Source organism: Trematomus bernacchii, unplaced genomic scaffold (assembly GCF_902827165.1).
Source record: "Trematomus bernacchii unplaced genomic scaffold, fTreBer1.1, whole genome shotgun sequence".
NCBI lineage: Eukaryota > Metazoa > Chordata > Actinopteri > Perciformes > Nototheniidae > Trematomus > Trematomus bernacchii.
The window spans coordinates 12,870,907-12,890,211 of record NW_022987727.1 but is presented as its reverse complement, the minus strand read 5'-3'; the positions used below and the strand labels follow the sequence as shown (position 1 = coordinate 12,890,211).

Genomic DNA, 19,305 nt, shown 5'->3' with positions numbered 1-19,305 from the left:
GCAAAGGGTCAAATCCCAAAGTTCGCTCCAGAGAGAATTTCTCTCCTACACACTCCCCCCCCCCCCTGACTGAAACACCTCCATTGGACTCCTTTGTTAACTTCCGTAACATAGTGACATCACCATGTAAAAATTGCGCTTCTATTGGTTAGCACCCCAACACATTGTACGTTATAGGCCAAGGGTTTTGGACATCTTGAAATGTTTGGCCAATCACAACCAGACAGAGGGTGAAAAGAGGTGCTGCAGCACAGGCAGTATGAGAACAATAAAGAGCTTTTTGAACATGAAAGCACATGTCTCCATGCATGTCACAGTAGAGACAGAAAATATGGACCTGAAAATGAGCATAATGTGTCTCTGTTGCGTTCCCCATTTGTATGTGATCCAATTTAAGATGACGATCTGGGGCTGCAGTCCAGCTGTCCTTCCCCCCCCCGGTTCACTTGTTCCTTAGAGGTAAACTCAACCAATAATCTCTCCTTTCCCCATTTGAAATACTTCCAAAGAAGAAGTCAAGAGATGTTGTAACTTCAAGAAAGCTTTTCAGTAGATCTCATTGTACCCACTTAAGAATGACGGCAAAATGAAGCTATTCTTTGTAGTATAAAAGAGAACCATTAAAGAACCATTTTCAAACATCCTTTCACTGTAGTCTAGACAGTCTTTAGTCTGTCCATCCCTTCTAACAAAATGTATACTACAAGATGTGTCCTCTGGAAGAAAAAAAGGTTCTACATCATGAGGTCCCAGGACAACAACTGTCCTCATTTCAGGAACAGTCAGCGGTCCAGGTGTACTGAGCAGTGCTCATACTTCATCGTGTGCTTCTGAGCGTTTCACTGTTTTCTTATTTTTCGTGCGATGAGGCCTTGGAGACCGTGCGACGGTCGATTTGTGAGTCTAATGTTTGAGAGAGAAAGCTGCAGCTGCCTCAGCCCCGGTGGAGTCTCTCTGCCTCCGAGGCAGGGATTACACACTAAACCCAGGGATGTCGAGACGGAGAGATGAAAAAGATGACTTGTCTGGGGGACACTGTAGAGAGAATGGAGGAGGCTTTTCTGACAAGGTTTAGCACGACCAGACATGGCTGTCAAAGACACCACGAGAGGGGGGGGGGGGGGTTATGTTATTAGATGGTGACAGACTTAATGGGACAAAGGAGATGTTTTGTATAGATTACTTCAGATCATTCTGGTTAATTACAATGGTGTCTTGTTTTTGGTTAATTATGATATGATACCGTTGGACACACTTTTTGTAACGGGTTGCAACAAAGTTTGACTGGGCAATGCATCAAAAGGGATGTGAACAAGCCATTGATTGTATAAAAAATGATACATTTTGAGGTAAAAAATGTAGGGCCTAATATTTGATTGCAGGATTACCAATACTATTGATGAAGACACAGGTTTAAATAAACCAGAAATGGCCCTACACAAGCTTTAAGTCCTAAACCAACATAGATACTGTTTTAATAAATATTGCACGGTTGTTAGAAGTTATCCTAGAATATTCCAAGGGACTTATATAATGAATTAGTTAATGAATAAATGTATTTCTAAAGTATCAAGTGACCACAACAAAACACTTGGTGACCAAAAGGGTGGGGCATCACTATTTGAATCAAATATAACAAATGTAGAAGCTTTTAAGCCTATTATATGTTTTAAAATCTTAACCTAAATAGTAACAGTACTAAATACAGCAATGTAGTTTAGGTTAGGAGTTCTCCAAAGACTCAAAGATTACACTACTTAAAATGATTATTTTGGCAGAAAAAACAAGTTCTCATACACAATGTTTTTTATTGATTTAAATCTTGGTAAAACATGGTATGCATCGACTAGAATGTACTTAAAGCATTAGCACTAAAAACATGGTTTGGATAATTGACGGCTAGTGTACCTGCAGCCTCTTTGCTTTTGAGTTAGTTTTTTCACGGTTAAATGCACTTCTTGGAAGTTGCTTTGGATAAAAATGATCTCAAAGCTGCATGCACGTTTATAAGAAGTTACTTTCTACCACTGCATAACAGGAGGAGTGAAGATAGAAATCCGGTATGTATTTAAGAGAGGAGCAGCACCAGATATCAGAGTGTCAAGGTAGGCTGAGCAGGACGGTACGTGAATGGTTTCTTGAGATATACTTTTTAGATTGTGGTCAGAAGACACCTAGTGTGACGGTGGTCCACTCTGACTCCAGAGGTCAGTCCATCATTGGGTATTCTGAGGAGAGCTTGGCTTGGAAAGTTAGAAAAGTGTAAGGCTGGACCACTAATGGAGGCGTAGGTGAAAGAGTCCACAGCGGCCTTGAATGGCAGGGAACAAGGATTTGCATTTGATCCAGAGAGGCGAGGGATGTAACTCAAGTAAAAAAAGGCTGAATTTTAAGGTTGACTGATAAAGCAAGTAAGAGAACACGGAGAAAAAGCGACCCAACAGAAACATGAAAAAGCGACAGCCTCTTTCACTGCGGCCTGTCATTGTGCAGTGTGTGTCCGTGTCTATAAATGGCGGCGCAGTCAGCCGCGCAGACAGAAAGGTCAGGGATTGGGTGACTCTTCGGAGCTCCGCAGAACCTTTTTCTTTGGCATGCTGGTACTCTCTCCTCCTGTCACCACGGCAACGCGGCAGAGGACAATACAGTACTGAGCATGGCCATTACTCAGGTCAGTGACTGGGACTGATCTGCCATGAGTACAAGGAGAATCATTTCCAGGAGCAGACTCTGCTGCAGCAGCAGAAGGGGGGGGGGGCACTGTGGTGTAGGGAGCTACAGTATGACGACTCCTTAGAAACCTGTTACACCAACCAGCCTGAAACTGGTCTGATCCAGCCAGCACAGAATCAACCTCTGGTGTGTTAATGTAACCACCATAAGGCTTTCAAAATGGGTTGAATCCATCTCCTGTATCACGATTCTTTATACAAGGAACAGGCAAATATGAAGATGCAATGTCGGAAATAATGCAATGTTTGAAATATGTTTGTCGAAAATGTTACGTTTAGCAAGTAATCTGTTTGGAAATGATTATTTATTTACAAAAAGTTTTCAATAAAAACGCAAGCAGTAAGCAACGACCTCCTGAAAAGTGGAGCAGACGAGGCAGTACCCTGACCTGCATTCTTTCTAATATCCAGCAGGGGGCTAAACTCCACTGGGTGCAGAAAGCAGTCAATTTGCATAGAAGTCTATGAAAAAACGGATTTTCCTGACAAGTTTATGGTCTTAGTGGCTAGTTTTCAAGACTTATTCCCGATAAACCAGGGTACGGTAAGCTTAAGGGCATGATGACTTAAAATATTTCAAACAATGTTTTCAGTTCATAAAAAAAAAAAAAAGTAACATTTTAGTTGGCTAAAAATGTATTTTAAAATGTTTTAGCTTTCAGTTGTTAAAACTCAAATAGGGACTGCAAAAATGTCTTTCAATTTGCTATATTAAGTCTTTTGCCAGTATTTACAAGTACTAAATGTATGTAATGGAGGAGCCACACTGGGTAACAAATGACTAAATAACTTTACCAGCATGTTTGATTGTTAGAGTTCAAATCGTGAATTGGTTATAAAATAAACAAAAACAGTTCTACGTTATCTTTTTTTGTTTGAAACATAATATATATGCCAAGGTTATCAGTGCCACTACATTACAGATACCAACAAGGTAAGGAGCAACACACTGTGACTGACCCACAACAGCACAAGACGCCAGAGGGTAAAGTTGCCCTCACACTTCTCTGATGTAGGAACTGGTGGAGCTGTGTCAGACAATATCTGTAACTTTCTAAAACCGACGATCTTACACTCACACCCACTTCACACACCTTCCCTGTGAAGGTGAGAAAGTATTCAGGCTTTGAATTCCTCTGTAGTGCTCTGTAGTAGAGTCAGCTAAACTCTATGAATGTCTTCCAGGAGTTATCCTTGTGTTTAAATGATATCACATCTTCTCGTCAGCTTGCTTTTTGTATTTGCCTTCCAATATGGCTGTTTGGCACCGCAATGAACTTTCTCCTGACGAGATGTCCTTGAAACTAGTTCTGATCGAGCGTGAACTGACCGTAAGGCAAAAGGACAAAACCCCAAAACTAGCTTGTGCCTTGGGGAAATCCATCACATTCTCTGGTGGTGTTGTACAGGGCCATGGAGTCAATTTCATAACACATACATGTTCTTCTTCTTGTATAGTATCTAGTGTTATCCTAAAAGATAGTATCAAAGTTGTCCCAACCTACCTAATGTTTCTGAAAGGGGAAAACTTTGCATCAGATTGTCTCAACATTAGTGATCTTCCTTAGAGTGAGCTAAACCTTCGTTCCTGCATAGCTGCTTCGAATTCAAGCGAGCTAAAGACATTTAGGTCAAGATGGCAGACACTCTGCATGTGCTTAACCTTTTTCTAAAGTTTCATATTGACCAAGCGGGCAGTTTAAATGGGAGGTCTCCACAGTTCGCCTTAATGGAAGAGGTGAGGGCACACGCTACGAGCCACACACACACACAGATCCAGCAACGTTATGGCAGGGGAGTAATGGCATTACTCAGTGCAAGCACACAGCTCGTAGAAATAACACAAACACAATTAACAATAAATAAATAAATCAGTTGCGTGAAGATCATGCAAGGACACACAACACGCAATGAATATGTATGATGTGTTTAAGTACACACATGCAAGGGCACACATGAATTAAATATGAAAGGAAAACTGAGCATACAGTACACACCTGCAGATTGAAAGGATATGTATGCTCATATAAATGTAAACAGTCATCATGATGTGCACACACAAACACAATCATGTTAGTAAGCAACGATAACCAGTGGAAACTAGCCGGACAAGCCTCGGATGTGTATGCAAATGAACAGATGAAAACAAAAGTAACACGTTTAACATTCCCACACACACACACTCAGTGAGGATTGGAGGAATGCCACGCTCGCTGGCACCGCCATGCGTGACGGATGGCTCTATCTACAGAGCTACATGCCACCGAGAGCCAGAGGCTGTGTGAGCGGAGACTCGTCCTCCAGCTTTATCCGACAATGATACAGGGAGGATGGATGTCGCGCCAGGAAGCAAATAACACACCTGCTAGGTGTTTGGAGAGCAAACCGAAAAGTAATGTGGTAGGACAGGAAGTCTTTCACACAGGAAATAAAGAATGAGTGACAGACTGTTTGAAGGGCTGCCTAACCTCATATCACAATGATTAGATTACACCGCATATACGAACGCCGGGATGTATGATGTGTTAGCATCTGTACAAAGGTAATATGATGAACAGGCCGCATGGATATTTCTGATGCTGATTATAGCGGTGTTTATTTACTGCTCCATAACTTTGACATTCATTTGTTTTACACCTGTGTTTTATATTAAGAGGTGGAAAAACATAATGTATCATGCTTTTTGAGAAAAGTCAAACTGAGAAGATGCGCAAGTGGGTAGATTTATTCTAAAAAGACCAACGTTAATTGTCAATCTTTCGTTTTTTTCACATGCTACATTTTACTGTTTATTAATTGCTGCCATGGTTACATTTCTAAGTTTTCCAACTACAATGTATATCCAGACAAGAGTTTTAAGGGCTATGCCTACATTGAGATTTTTAGAATTAATAATTTCCGTGTATGGTAAAGTAGTTTGATTGATTCTTAAATGTTTGACCCGTTTTCTTGTTATTTTTCAATTTGACTGTTGTCATAATGCAAAAAGATTAAAACCTTCCTCCTCCAAAAAATTTTCACAAACTACATTTTATTATGTTACTTATTGCTGCCATAACTGACATTTTTAATTCAGAAGTGTTTAAAGGCCATAAAATGAGATTATTTTTTTGTGTGATAGTTGTTTTATTCTCTAAAGTTGATGTTTTGTATTGATATTTCCATTAGATTGTAGTCAAAATGGAAAAAGATGAAAATCTTCCACCCGTTTCTTTTTCTATGATATATTTTACTGTGTTTATAAATGGAAGACATCTTTTAATCCAGAGGAAGAATTAAGTTTGCTAAAGTTTTTCTCGACAACACGTCATCTTCCGACCTTCAAGTTCACTCATGCCTGGCACAAGGGGCTGTAATTATGAATTTATTTTCTGACCGATAGCCAACTCCCCAGTAAATACTGCGATTTTAACCTTATTTTTAATATTTCATTTCATTTTTAACTTTACTTTTGTAACTTATTCTCAAAAAACATAATAATAACAGATACAAAAAATAATCGCAATTTTCTGATCTTATTCTCAAAAGCAAAATAACAAATATTTCTTGTCATCTTTAAAAAAAAAATGTATACCCATTTGTGTCTAACTATAGGCGCGTTCACACCGCAGGACTTTTCCCACTTTAGTTCCGATATAGTTCCGAAATGTTGTGTTCACACCTTTATATATAGAGTCGATAGGCGCGTTCACACCGCAGTACTTTTCCCACTTTAGTTCCGATATAGTTCCGAAATGTCGCGTTCACACCAAAAAGAGCCAGAACTAAAATGAGTTCATCAGAACCTTTTTTACCCCCTTTTCCGTCCCTGCTAGAGAGCAGGTACTTTCGTGGGAGAAAAAGGTTCCTATGTCTGATTGGCTGGGCGGAATGCAAACCACGCCCCGTAAAACTCCAAAAAGGTTTTGTGAAGCCGCCATTTTATTATCCTCGCATTAGCATTATTAGCATTAGCATTCACCCAGCGCACAAACGCAGAGAGACTAACTTATGGCAACACAAAAGAAAACATGGGAGCGGTGGAGATGAGGAGGTGTCGGCGTTCTGGCGATTTACTCTGAAGGCTTCAGTAGAAGCTGCTGGGACTCCCAGCAGCTTCTACTGAAGCCAGTCCCCAACTCCGGGGACTTCCGGCCGGGGACTTCGGGTGGCAGTATACGCCGTGAAGTTGTTTGCGGCCTGCCAGTAAACCCAAAGCAGAAGAAGAAGAAGTGACGTCAGCGGCTTCATTTGCCTAATCCTCCCCCAGGGACTTATTCCGTTGTGAACGCGATCTGTACTTAGTTCATGAGAACTAAAGAGTTCTCATGAACTAAGTTCTGATGAACCTTTGTGGGAAAAGTACTGCGGTGTGAAAGCGCCTCTTGATGAGCTTCATATTCTTCTATGCTCTTTTCCTGTGCTGCAGTAGCTCTCCTAGCATCAGATAGGGGACAGTGTGTTAACTACTGTTGCCATGTCAGTGTTAACATGAAGGATCTACTACACAGAAACACACCAAAACAGGTGCTTAGATAATGTGAAAAAATTACTCAAAGAATAAAAAAGCAAAAGAGAGTTGCATTTAAACACCATCGTTTCAAAGTTTGCTCAGGCCTCTTTCCTTTGTATAAAAGAATAAGGAAGAATGACATTATTTATAGCTTTTCATTATGTTCCAGCAAAAGCGCTTTGGCCGGCGGACAGCGTGGGCTCACTATCAAATAACAACCAGAGCCAAAGAGCAGTGATTATACTGACATTTCCCCCTGAAATGTAGCTACTCTGCCAGGTCGAAAGACAGGATAAAAAAAAAAAATGGCTTCTCTGAAAGTGATAGGACTTTCCTTAGGAGCAGCTACCTTAGGTTTTATGCACATTTCTGCACTCCCAAAGCACTTATGGTGTTTTATCAAAGCATAACGAACAAATAGGATTTTTTTTATTTAAAAAGGGACCCTATTGTGCTTTTTGGGGTTTTCCCTTTCCTGTAGTGTGTTGGTCTTTGTGCATGTAAATGGTCTGCAAAGGCTAAAATCCCAAAGTTCCCTCCAGAGGGAGTTTCTCTCCCACACACTCCCCCCCTTCCTGCCTGAAATGCCTCCATGGGACTCCTTTGTTTACTTCTATTGGACATGTTTTACTGCAACTTGTTTTCGTAAAATGTAAACTACTTTAAAGTGGATCTATCATGCTATATTTAAATGATATATTGTAGGGCCATACCTATATAAGGTATATTTATAAGTTTCTGTTTTCAAAATACCAAACAGATCATGCATTTTAGCCATGCCTCATTTCGTCCTCCGTGTTTTATTTATATATACAGTCTATGGTTTTATTATATTATTATAGAGAGTCGTTATTCATTTGTTTTAAAGCTCAATAAATAACAAAGAAGACCTCTGACCGGCACTTTTCTAATTTTGTCCGGAAGATTTAAACTTTAACGGACATCTTGACCGGCGAAAGAAACTGAAACTGAAACTCTGCCGCACGGTCCCCTCGTTCCTTGGAAGAGGCGGAGAGGTGGGTGTTTGTCATCTGCTGGTGGACTAACCGGAGAGAATTACAGTGCTTGCCTCGACGGGGAGGGATTGCATTGAATTAAAGCAGCGGGAGCAAACGCTTGCCTCGGGGAGGGAGAAAGAAAGCCACAGCGGAGAATAAACAGAAGGGTAACCATGGTAACTATGGGCGGGAAGTCTTCTTTGCTGCTTTTGTGGCAGACTACAGCGCCACTTACAGGCCTGGCATATGTACTACATCGTCTCCAGCGCTTTTGAGCGGCAATGGCCGGCCGTGGCCCAACCCCACATTCCCCTACCTAAATACCTTGAGCAGCACCTGAAGCAGTTCAACCTATTTAATGAAGTTGATGTACTCTCATGATTATTGCAATTTTAGGGTCCACGTGGTTGAATAATCGTATCGTCACTTTGGATAATAACATCACACGGCTTGCCTTCATTTTTAATTCACCCTGTTATATAACATAGAGTATCAACCTTATAGGTATATTTGTATATTTATGTGAAAAACTATGTTGTTCACAATTCCACCATATGTTTCACATTCAAAGCCCATTAACAGTGTGAAGGCTGTTGGGAAACATCTGCAAGAAGGGTTACAACAACAGCAGATGGGAAAGCAGAGTTAATCTCAATTCATTTATCAGTTAGTGAGAAGATTTAAAAAACACTCAATGCAACAATTGTGTGGAGCAAGGCCTGAAAATGTTATAATAGTGGATGAATAAATATATGTTTATTAGGATTATTTGACCAGGATACCATAAAAGTACAGGTGATGGTGATGAGCGTAGGAAAGGAAATGAAATAACTTACCCCTCATGATGTGTCTCACTACTTTGACGGAGCCTCCTCTCAGGTTGAGAATTTGTTGGACCCTCTGCTGCAGCTAAATGCAGAGAAAACATGATGAAGAAATTGTCACAATAAAATGAATTATTGCTATGAAATAATATATATATATACTTCTTTCTCATGTGAAAGCAAATTCTCTCTCCTCAGTATAAACTATTGAAACAATTTAGCTGGCACTCAAAAAAAGACACTATTGCGGCTTTCACACCAGCGCTTTTCCCTTTCTAGCTCCTAGCGAGAGCTTTTCTGGTTCAGCTCCGGTTTCCCTTTTCAGCTCCCGCTCTGTTCACACCGCCGAGAGATTTTCTCCCACAACAACAACGGGCCGGGGACTGCGTCGGGTCGACGATCGTGTTGCTTTTAATCATACGAAGCCAGATTAAATTAAATAACGACTTCTCCAACCTTATACTTTTCTCCAGAGTGCCGTGGTTCATTGTTTATTAATGTGTTTCAGCGGCATTTACCGACCGCTGCAGTGCTGGCTGCTCTTCCACGGGAGTGTATTCTCCCGTTAGCTCCGGGTTAGCTCACACGGCTCTAAAGTATTCACTGTCTGACTGTCACACAAGCAGCTGATACATATCCCCAATTCCCCTTAAGTGAATGTGTGTCAGTCTGAATTGACGCTGTTTGGCATCACAACGCTGTTATGAAAGTTTCTCTGGTATAACATGGGTGATGTTAGCATAGCAACCGAAGCTAAACTGACTACTTGCTAAGCCGTTTTCTCCAGGCACTTTTTACCGGCGTATTTTTCATTATGATTCTACTTGTGATAGTCGGACAAGACAACATGTGCAGCCCATGTATTGATTCCATCCGATAGCTGCTATAATAACAAACAAAACGTCTGCCTGCTCTCCACAATGATCGATAACAGCGAACGGATGGTCAAAGTAAGGTTTCCTGCACGCCTCGACGTAAGCGACGCCGCGTCATAGCTCCAAAGCTCTTGCCTCTGGACCGACAACTTTTTGGAGCTGGAAGTGAACCGCATTCCGGAGCTATGACGCGCCGCCGCTGCGGTGTGAACAGGAAAAAACGGCGCTTTTCAGGCTCTAGCTCCCAGCAGGAGCTGGAAAAGCGCCGGTGTGAAAGGGGCATATGTGGACAGAGGCACTTAACTAACTTTTGTTGTCTTAAACATGTTGAATTGACGATAAAACACCTATTTAATTTGTCTGTGTGTGTACCTGTGCTATCCCCGAGTTGCTGATCTCCACCATAATATAGCAGATTAACTGAAGGACGAATAGCCCGGCGTCCAGGCGGCGAATGTAGAAATCATCCTCAATGCCGTCATCCAGGATCTCCCCCCGACGAACCATCTCCTGCACACACACACCCAGGGAAAACACACTCAGAAAACAATGTTTTCATGCATGGCAAAGTGCATAAATCACAATGTTCTTTTCTCTGCTGCCTTAAAACAGATTCAACAAACAGAGACTTAGTTTAATTTAGGTGTTGTTGTTTTTCAGCTTTTCCTCCATTTTCTCCATCGACCAGACACACAAATTGATTTGGAGGCTAAGCTGCAAGAGGTAGGGGCCCCGCTGCTGGGGCTCCCACCTTCACACATACACACTGTTGCATAGTTATCCATCTTAACAACCCTGTCAGAATGCCAATAACACAGTTCTGCCAATAAGCACAGAGCCCACATTAATCATCATTAGTGATTAAGAAGCAGACCGGAGGGGGAGAGGGGGGGGGGGGGGGGGGGGGGGGGGTGGGGGGGGCTGCAGTGGAAACTGTTGGAGTGGTGCAGAGACAGTGTGTTTAAATGTATGACTGTCACACAGTTTTACCTTTATGTAGGGCTTGACAGTTAATCAGAATTGTTTTGAAACCGCATTTTGGACTACTGCAATATCAAAATCCAAGGAGAAGCAATATTTTTTAAAGGCAAAATACGAACCGCTCAAATCAAAGTCCAAAGTCTTGGATTTCAGAATATGAAACTCTTTCTTAATATTGCATCAATGAATATTCTCTCCAATACGATTGATTTCCAGATTGACGGCCTTGTATGCATAAAAATTTAAGTTAAAGCCATACAAACGTTCAAATGTTGCAACGAGAAAAACAAAGCATGTACTCTATTTTTTTTATTTATTTTTAAAATTAGACTGATTTCACATTCCACAACTGTTTGTTATAATAAAATTGCAGACTTACAGAGGCATGGCATGAGTAGAACAGAAGCGATTAGCTATAATATGAAAATGTGATATAAAATACCATCATAAATGCTTTTTTATAGAATTCTTCTGACTTTTAAAGAAGCCCTATTATGCTTGTTGGGGTTTTCACTTTCCTGTAGTGTGTTATAGGTTTGTGTGCATGTCAATGGTCTGCAACAGCTAAAATCCCTGTGTTCCCTCCAGAGGGAGTTTCTTTCCCACACACTCCCGCCCCCCCGCCTGAAACACTTCCATTGAACTCCTTTGTTTACTTCCATAACATAATGACATCACTATGTAACACTCACGCTTCTATTGGCTGGTGCTCCAACACATTGTACATGATAGGCTTTAAGCTGTCATTTTTCATAAACCTACCCATGTCTTAGTTGCCTTTAAAAATGTTTTTTGAACAATAAAAAAAAAATAGTTTATCGGAACAGTTTACAAATAAACGAAAGGGTTAACATTTCCCCACAAAAGAGACACAGTAAATCAAGAAAAAGGGCAACTTTTCAAAGTGTTCCTCATGAAAACAAATAGCTTTCAGCATGGAGATAAAGGGTACCACACATGGCATTTACATCCTAATGATTTAATCTCAGAGAAAATGAAAGCTTTCAAAAGGCCTCGTCTTTAAAGATCAATTGCACTGTAAAAGCCCATTATAGCGGTGAAGTTCAGATCATTATCACGGCTCAATCAAAGGGCAGCTCCCACAGTACAAGACTATTCTGGGAGAAGATTCGGGACGCACAACAACACATCCAATATTGTGACATTGTGTTCTAAAAGCAGCATGACGTCTTTACTTAATAACTTCATCCTGAGAGAAGAAAAGATACAACCTCAGAACAAAAGCTGATGGTATGTCAACAGCATCTTATTAAAGATGCAGAACAATGCGGATGATTCAAACAAGAGACTTTAATAAAGCCATTGAATGTAGGGCATTCTCTTCTGTGTCCTCTGGGTAAACCACTGGCCCATTATTCTGTTTTATTACAAAGCGGTGGGTTATCACATTGTAACATAATCCCAAAGCACTGCCTTGTTCCTGTAAACTAGTGCAGCGCCCATTAGAAGTGTGAATGTTTCCTCCATTTCCTGTAGGAAAGAGAAGGTTGTCTCGGTTTCCAGGACAGTTTTCATAATTTTGAGCAATTTGCTTGAGGCAAATGACACACATTTTACAAGCCAACTTAAGCAAAGACACAATACACAGGACATTAATGACTAATATAAGATAGAGGACACATCAAAACCGTACTCTCATAAAGGGAGAGTTAAAAAGCAGCAGTGCATATGTGCAACTCACAGCATGCAAGTCTTTTCCTGTCTAACTCATCACCGCTCATGGCCAACACTGCAAGGCAGAGCTGGAGGCTTTTCCTGTGAAGGCCTTGGATAACTGAATGACTGTACGTACACATGTTACATTACAGCCGTCAGCCTGCAGAGGAATGGGAATATATATCCCAACCATATGAAATATTGTGCCTGCAGTTCTTCGGAGCAGCAGTAAAGACTGGCAAATAAATAAAGAAGACTTTTTGTAGTGATACCTCCTTCGACACAATACACGGTTAGTGTTATATAAAACAGAATTATGGGTTGATGGTTGAGGTTAAAAACAACCATCCAAATTGGCATGATGCTGATATTTCCTTAATGTATTGTCACAATAAGCAGTAAGCTACCAGTTGCAATAAGCTCAAAATCCTTGTTCCAACAGCCTAACTAAAGCTACACATGACTGAGAATTTAATTAGTGAAACCATAGGAAGCTTCCACCTGGATAACTTTAAGCAATCCAGAAAGGATATCATGTACCGGATGTTGTGATAAAGTCTCCTTAAATCCTAGCGCTTGCAAAACTGAGATATAACATACTGAATGCCAATAGTCATTTCAATTTAAGCACCAAATTAGAATGATATTTTGTGGATGTGGTGCCACTTGCCAACAAACAAGAAATCTTTCTCTTTCACATTGGCGGAAACCCTGAATCGTATGTCAAAAAAACAGAGGAGAAAGAGAATATTTAACTAGGGGGATCCTCAACATCCATATCAACTTAGCCAGGATTTAAATGGTGTTAAGTGCTTCATCAGCTCCAACTCTAAAGAAGAGAATATATACCCAAATACAGAACACATTAATTTAATAAACCTTTCTGTCATTGGGTGAAGGCGGGATTTCCAAGCCTAAGAAAGTGAAGACATGGCATTGGAAGATCAAAGAAAAAAAACTAGAGTTAAGACTAGAATGAGACAGAAAATGTCAGGCAAAGACATGCAGTGATTTCTATGAGTTAGAAGGCCTAAAGGCAGCAGATCAGAAAGCTAAGATGACATCTCAAATGTGTACTATGTTCACTGGACAGGAATCAAGGGGAAAATGACACGGGCCGAGTTGTAGAAAACCAAAAAGGGAATTTTCTGCCTCAACCAGAAAAATGTATGCACCTCAGCTTCTTCCCATCTGCCCAGCACGATAAGTCACCTTATATTGTTCTGATACACAACACCTGCTATAACTACTTATAGAAATAAGTGGACACGTCAAGGAGTAGAAGAAAACAACTATTTTCAAAGAAGGTTGACGAGTCAATTGTAGCTCCCTCCAGGGAGTGTAGGAGTGTATGTAATGGAACCAAGAAAAGATCCTCAACACACACACGGTGAATTAAGCCTGACTTTTGAGTGTGTGCGGGGTGAGAACACTTTTTAAACAATGACAGGTGCGTTAAATATTCATCACTGCGAGCGTTGGAGCAGGAACATTTGGGATATTAAAACTGGAACAGACGGGGGGGGCACGGTGGCAGTATTCATTTCAGCGACAGAGTTTTGTCCACTTGTGAGTTTTGACATTGCAGACAATATATTGATGTGTGGCAGTCGGGTCCCTCTGGCCAAAGCGGGACGGAAGGAGCGGGGAAAATAATAACGTGTTAAAAAGAGGGACCAGACAATTACTGCAACCTCAGGGGAGGCTGGCAGCCGCACTACAGTACGGACAAAGTAATAAGCAGTGATTCTCACTCCGTCTGCTGTATCACAACTGCATGGTGTGTGTGGGTGTGTGTCTGTGTAACTTATGAAAGACTGTGGGTGCATATTAGAAAAAACGTGTATGTGTTTTAACCAGTGTATGACATTTGTACTGTGTGTGTCTTTAACAAAACCTTTATCGAGGTGTGTTCCTTAATGCATGTATATGGAGTTTTGAAGTATTGTGTATGAGAAAATGCATTTGCTTTTCTGAGCATGAGGCAGTGTGCGAGTGTGATTTTTTACAATTAAAGTGAATTATTTGTCAGCACTTTGCTAAATCCCACTGTGACTGTGTGTTAACGTGTGTGTGTGTGTGTGTGTGTGTGTGTGTGTGTGTGTGTGGCTTGCTCTTCTTAAGACTAAAGCAAATGCCACAAGAGGTAAGATATCCTCATTAAAACAGTGATGACAATTCACAATGAGGATAAACTATCGGGGAACAAAATGAATCTTTGTGAGAATGCAAAGCAACATGCTGATTTTCAATTTATAAGAGTCTAAGAGAATTTTTTTTTAAACAGCCCTGTGCCTAGTGTGCACATCAATCAATTCAGAGTTTGTTCACAAAGTGGGACAAAGCAAAACAGCAGTGTTAGCAAGAGGGAGGCGGTGCCTGCAACCGAGAATACTCCCCTATTGAGTCTGTGCTGGGGAGGATGCACCTGTCTGCATTTCTTCAGTAATTCATCTCCTGAAATGTATTAATATCTTCACCGAACAGCGTTCAGGACTCTCATACACTTTGTCGGAGAATGTCCTGGATGGTTTACTCAGCTTAGGAACGCAACAGCGAACTGCTCTTTATTAAAGGTGGGGAAGTTAAAAAGACAAGCATTTGCAAAACTAATCAGTTCGTCTTCAACCTTAAGTTCCTTCTCTTGTGTTATCAAAACATGTGAAAAAACACTTCAGAGATGGATTTATAGAGAGAACTGAATAGAGTGTTGGAGGGGGAGCTCCATTCATCCCTAAGCAAGTTGCCCAGTGGCACATAAAGCCAAAATGACGTGATCTTCTGTAGATCTTCGGCATCACTGGGAGGGAAAACATCTCACACTATTAGGCCCTAATTTAAATATGGGCTTGACTCAAGTGTTTGTGCTAGCTTGTTGATTAACATTGAAACAAATTCCACTTCGTCAAAATTCTGTAACAGAAGTGTAATAGCACCGTTTGGCCACAATAAAAATGTGCTTCAACGCCTGGCTCACTGCGAGGGGGCATGATCTCAGCTAAATCAAATGTTTGGCCTCATTGACGCCCCCTCTGGCTCTTAGGGGATTTCCTACAACCGTGGGTCGAGTCATGGACTGTGTAAAAACGTATTGGATGAATGATGAAGCCTCAAGTGGAGCCAATAAAGCCATAGGACAAGAAGTCTGATTGTCCCTGCGAAAATCACTTCTGATTAATAACCACATGACATTTTTTTCTAATGAGTTTATGGTCTTAATGGCTAGCTTGAGGTCTTTTTCAATACTTCATGATGTTCACTTTGTAAATGATCGTCCTATTTAGAGTGAGAAAGATGATAAAGCAAACAAAAAAAAACACGAATACAAACCAAGTACTACATCTTCCATATTTGAATGGTTCGGCTGATCATCAATCAATCAACAACTTTATTAGCCCCTTGCGGGATTAATAAAGTTGTTGATTGATTGATCATGTCATAAATCGGCAGTAGCATCTCCCTGTTAAACTTTAATATCGCATCATTTATTTAGTTTAAGCGCTCAACAACTCTGTATAAGGACCTTTAGTATTTGAAGGGAAAATTGCTTTAGAAAAACAAAGTCTAGCTGTGAATATGCTACTGTTATTTCCAGATAAATATTAATACAATTTTTAATCTTTTTACAACAAATTCATATGTAGAATCTTTGTCACAAAAATAGGTTTTGAGATGAACTGAGTTTGATCTTATCCCTTTTTAAATATAGGATTGTGAATAATAATTAGGCTATACCGCTCAAGACTGTTACTTTTTAAAGTTATTTATAAATGTAGTTTCTTCAAAAGTTAAACTTTAAGCGTAAATTGGTTCAATAAGGGGTTTGAAAGGATTCAGATTTGATAGAGAAACTATATACCACATCCAAACCAATTCCAACTTAACAAAGACTTTTCTACCGTCAGCCCATTTCTTCAGTGCACTCTTGCAACGGCCCAGTAGAGAACGAACACACACACACACTAAACACAGAGAGAAACTGGGTTCTTAGGTGCTAGGAAAGTGCACTGATGCATTTTACAGTATTGAGGTCGGCCTCGGACATGTTTCGCTGAGCTTCATCAATCTCCAAGAGCTGTTACCAACAAGCCTTAAGTAGGGGGGAAGGAAAAGAGGTGGATAAAGAGAGGGGAAAGCAGTTATGTTAGAGGGGAGAAGGAAATAGGAGAAGGACAGTTAGAAGGAGTGATGGAGGGAAGGAGGAGGGAGGAAATAATATAAAAGTAAGCAAGGCAGAAATAGAGGAAACGCAGAAAAAGGATGCAAAATAAGGTTGAATTGATCAGGGGCCTCATTTATAACGCCTTGCGTAGGATTGACGTGAGAAGGTTGCTTACGTAGTACAAAGCAAAAAAATAGGTACAGAAATGTTCCGACATTTTCCGATTCACAAAACATTGCGTACCGGCGAGGGAAGTGCGTACCGGCACTTCCTACGCCTGTTTCCCTTTATAAATCACAATCGACTCGAAATGCGGCGCAGCTTTTGCAGGCTTCACGTAACGCCCATATTTGCCTATATATAGTAAAAGAAACGCCCATTCATTTTGACTGACTGCATGAAGAAGATCGCAGGAAATGACGACAGAACAGCTAAAAAAGACATCTCACACCGTGTCAGATTTTGGTTATTTTGGGGAGGTCGAGATAAATCATATTGTTTGGTGGATGCAGTTTGAACCAGAGTAGCAGCATGGAGTTCGGATCGTCACCAAAATAAATAAATAAGTGGCCCGAAAAAAGTTAATGACAAAAAAAATACACATAACCTTCCTCAGGCAGTGTGTTTGTCCCGGGGACAGGAGACACCCCCTTGATGAGAAACTGTAAGAAATGATCGGGGAATCCCTCCGGAGTGGAGTCATGACGACTGGATCTGAATTATTTTGTTGTATTTGGTGGTTTGTGTTCCAGCTGTCGATCAGCAACTATATATCCATAATCCACCAGTTAAAGGAAATACAACTAATGTGTTGTGTTATATTAGCTGTACAATTTACCACATATGGTGTTCTTAGTTTCCATACCTCCTGTGTTTTACGAGCGACTTATCAAGTCTTGGCAAACGGCATAAAACACGATTAAACGTGATAGTATATAAAACCATGCTCGTATCTACAACCTATAGAAATGCAAAACGGCGTCAGTTTAGACGTAATTCTGTCCTCCTGCTTACCGCATCATTTATGAGAAAACATTTCATAACATTAACACAACATATTCGAGGTGGTTTTAAATAGCATCCGTATTTATTTATTTCTCCAAGTTATGTTTTTGTGTGCACTGAGGAGTCTCAAACAGGCGTTTGTTTAATCATTTTAAGATTGGCTTTAATCAATGTTTGAAAATGAATTCTTCATATTTGATAAATGAGGTAACATTTTATTTATTTCCACATATTTCTCTCCATTCTTCCTTCTGCCAACGGTGTCGCAGTTTCTCCCGTTGTTGTGCTTAGTGCGTACGCATGGGTTAGAGTTTGCGTGGAGGACAGCACATTTTCCCGTCAAGTTAGTATTTTATAAATCGCAAACATTGCGTAGAAACTGGCGTACGCCATTTTTTGAGCGTATATCCCTTTATAAATGAGGCCCCTGATCACCAGGAAGCAGGGAAGATGCAACACAAAGAAAAAGGGTAAGAACATTAAGAAGCCTTCAAAGGGAGGAGAAAAACAGGACACTTTAGAGACCAGGGAGGAGAAGGAATGGATGTTGAGGTCGAGTAAACACAAAAAGGGACTTGAAAGGAGGAAGAATGAAGGATGGGAAAAGCATCTTTAAGGGAGAGGAGAAGGATAGAAAGGGAGGAGAGATACCAAGGTGGGAGGGAAATAAGCAGCTTATTAAAAAGGGAACTGGGCTGGAGACAGGGAGAAAAGGCAGCAGCAGCTTTTTCTTTGCTCTCCTCCTGAGAAATCTGTGGATAATATGTTGCAGAGGAAAATAACATTTTGCTTACCGCCCCTTAAAATCAGGCTTAACTAGGGGGAAGCAAAAGGCACGGCAGAGAGATAAAACATGGCTGCTGACGACAGCCCGTTCAGATTAGCGGGCCAAAAGCAGGGGGTTGTGATGCGTCTTTTTAACCCTATTTTATCAAACTGGTGGAATCTGCGATTCGCAAAACAATATAAAATCCTCCAATATAAAATCCTAGGGGTGTTTGCAGAGTTTTAAAAGTAGGAATGAAACCCTTTGCTTTTGTTTGATTGGGTTATACCGCTCTTAACGGAAGTACCCTGATTCTTAAGATACCAGTCTCCCGAAAGATGTTTCAAATATGGGTTTAATGGCCTCACTTTTGCTGTGAGAGGCTCAGTGTTTCCCACAGATCTGAAATATACTTGGGGGGGTGGTGGTAGCGGGGACGTGCCTTTGTGACGTGCAACAACATTAACCTTTCTGTTGGTCGCTTGTTAGCAGACCCTTCACGCGATGGCAGAGCGAACAGGTACAGGCAGGGCCCATAGTGATAGCTCTATAGTTTAAATCTACTACCCACAAATAAACATATGGAGATGGGTTACTATTAAAAAAAATAAAAAATGGTTTATGTATTTAGGAACCTATCCATGTGATTTTAAGTAGGGGTAGACCTCAAATCCTCTAGGGGGGTCCGGGGGCATACCACCGGTACGATTTGTTCTGAGAACACCTATATGAAACAGAACTGTATACATTTCAATAATCATAAAATCATGGCCATAACCAATAACATACCATT

The 19,305-nt window shown here is 40.7% G+C and overlaps 1 protein-coding gene across 1 annotated transcript in view; it reads right to left on the bottom strand.

The window, feature by feature from the left end:
• Nucleotides 1–19,305, bottom strand: part of ctnnbl1 (catenin, beta like 1) — a 56,379-nt gene that overhangs the window by 962 nt on the left and 36,112 nt on the right. The window contains exons 14-15 of the mRNA XM_034145240.1: nucleotides 10,294–10,431; nucleotides 9,059–9,131 (exon numbers count right to left, since the gene is read on the bottom strand). Coding sequence (XP_034001131.1) covers nucleotides 9,059–9,131; nucleotides 10,294–10,431 — 211 coding nt within the window. The remainder of the gene's footprint in view (nucleotides 1–9,058; nucleotides 9,132–10,293; nucleotides 10,432–19,305) is intronic.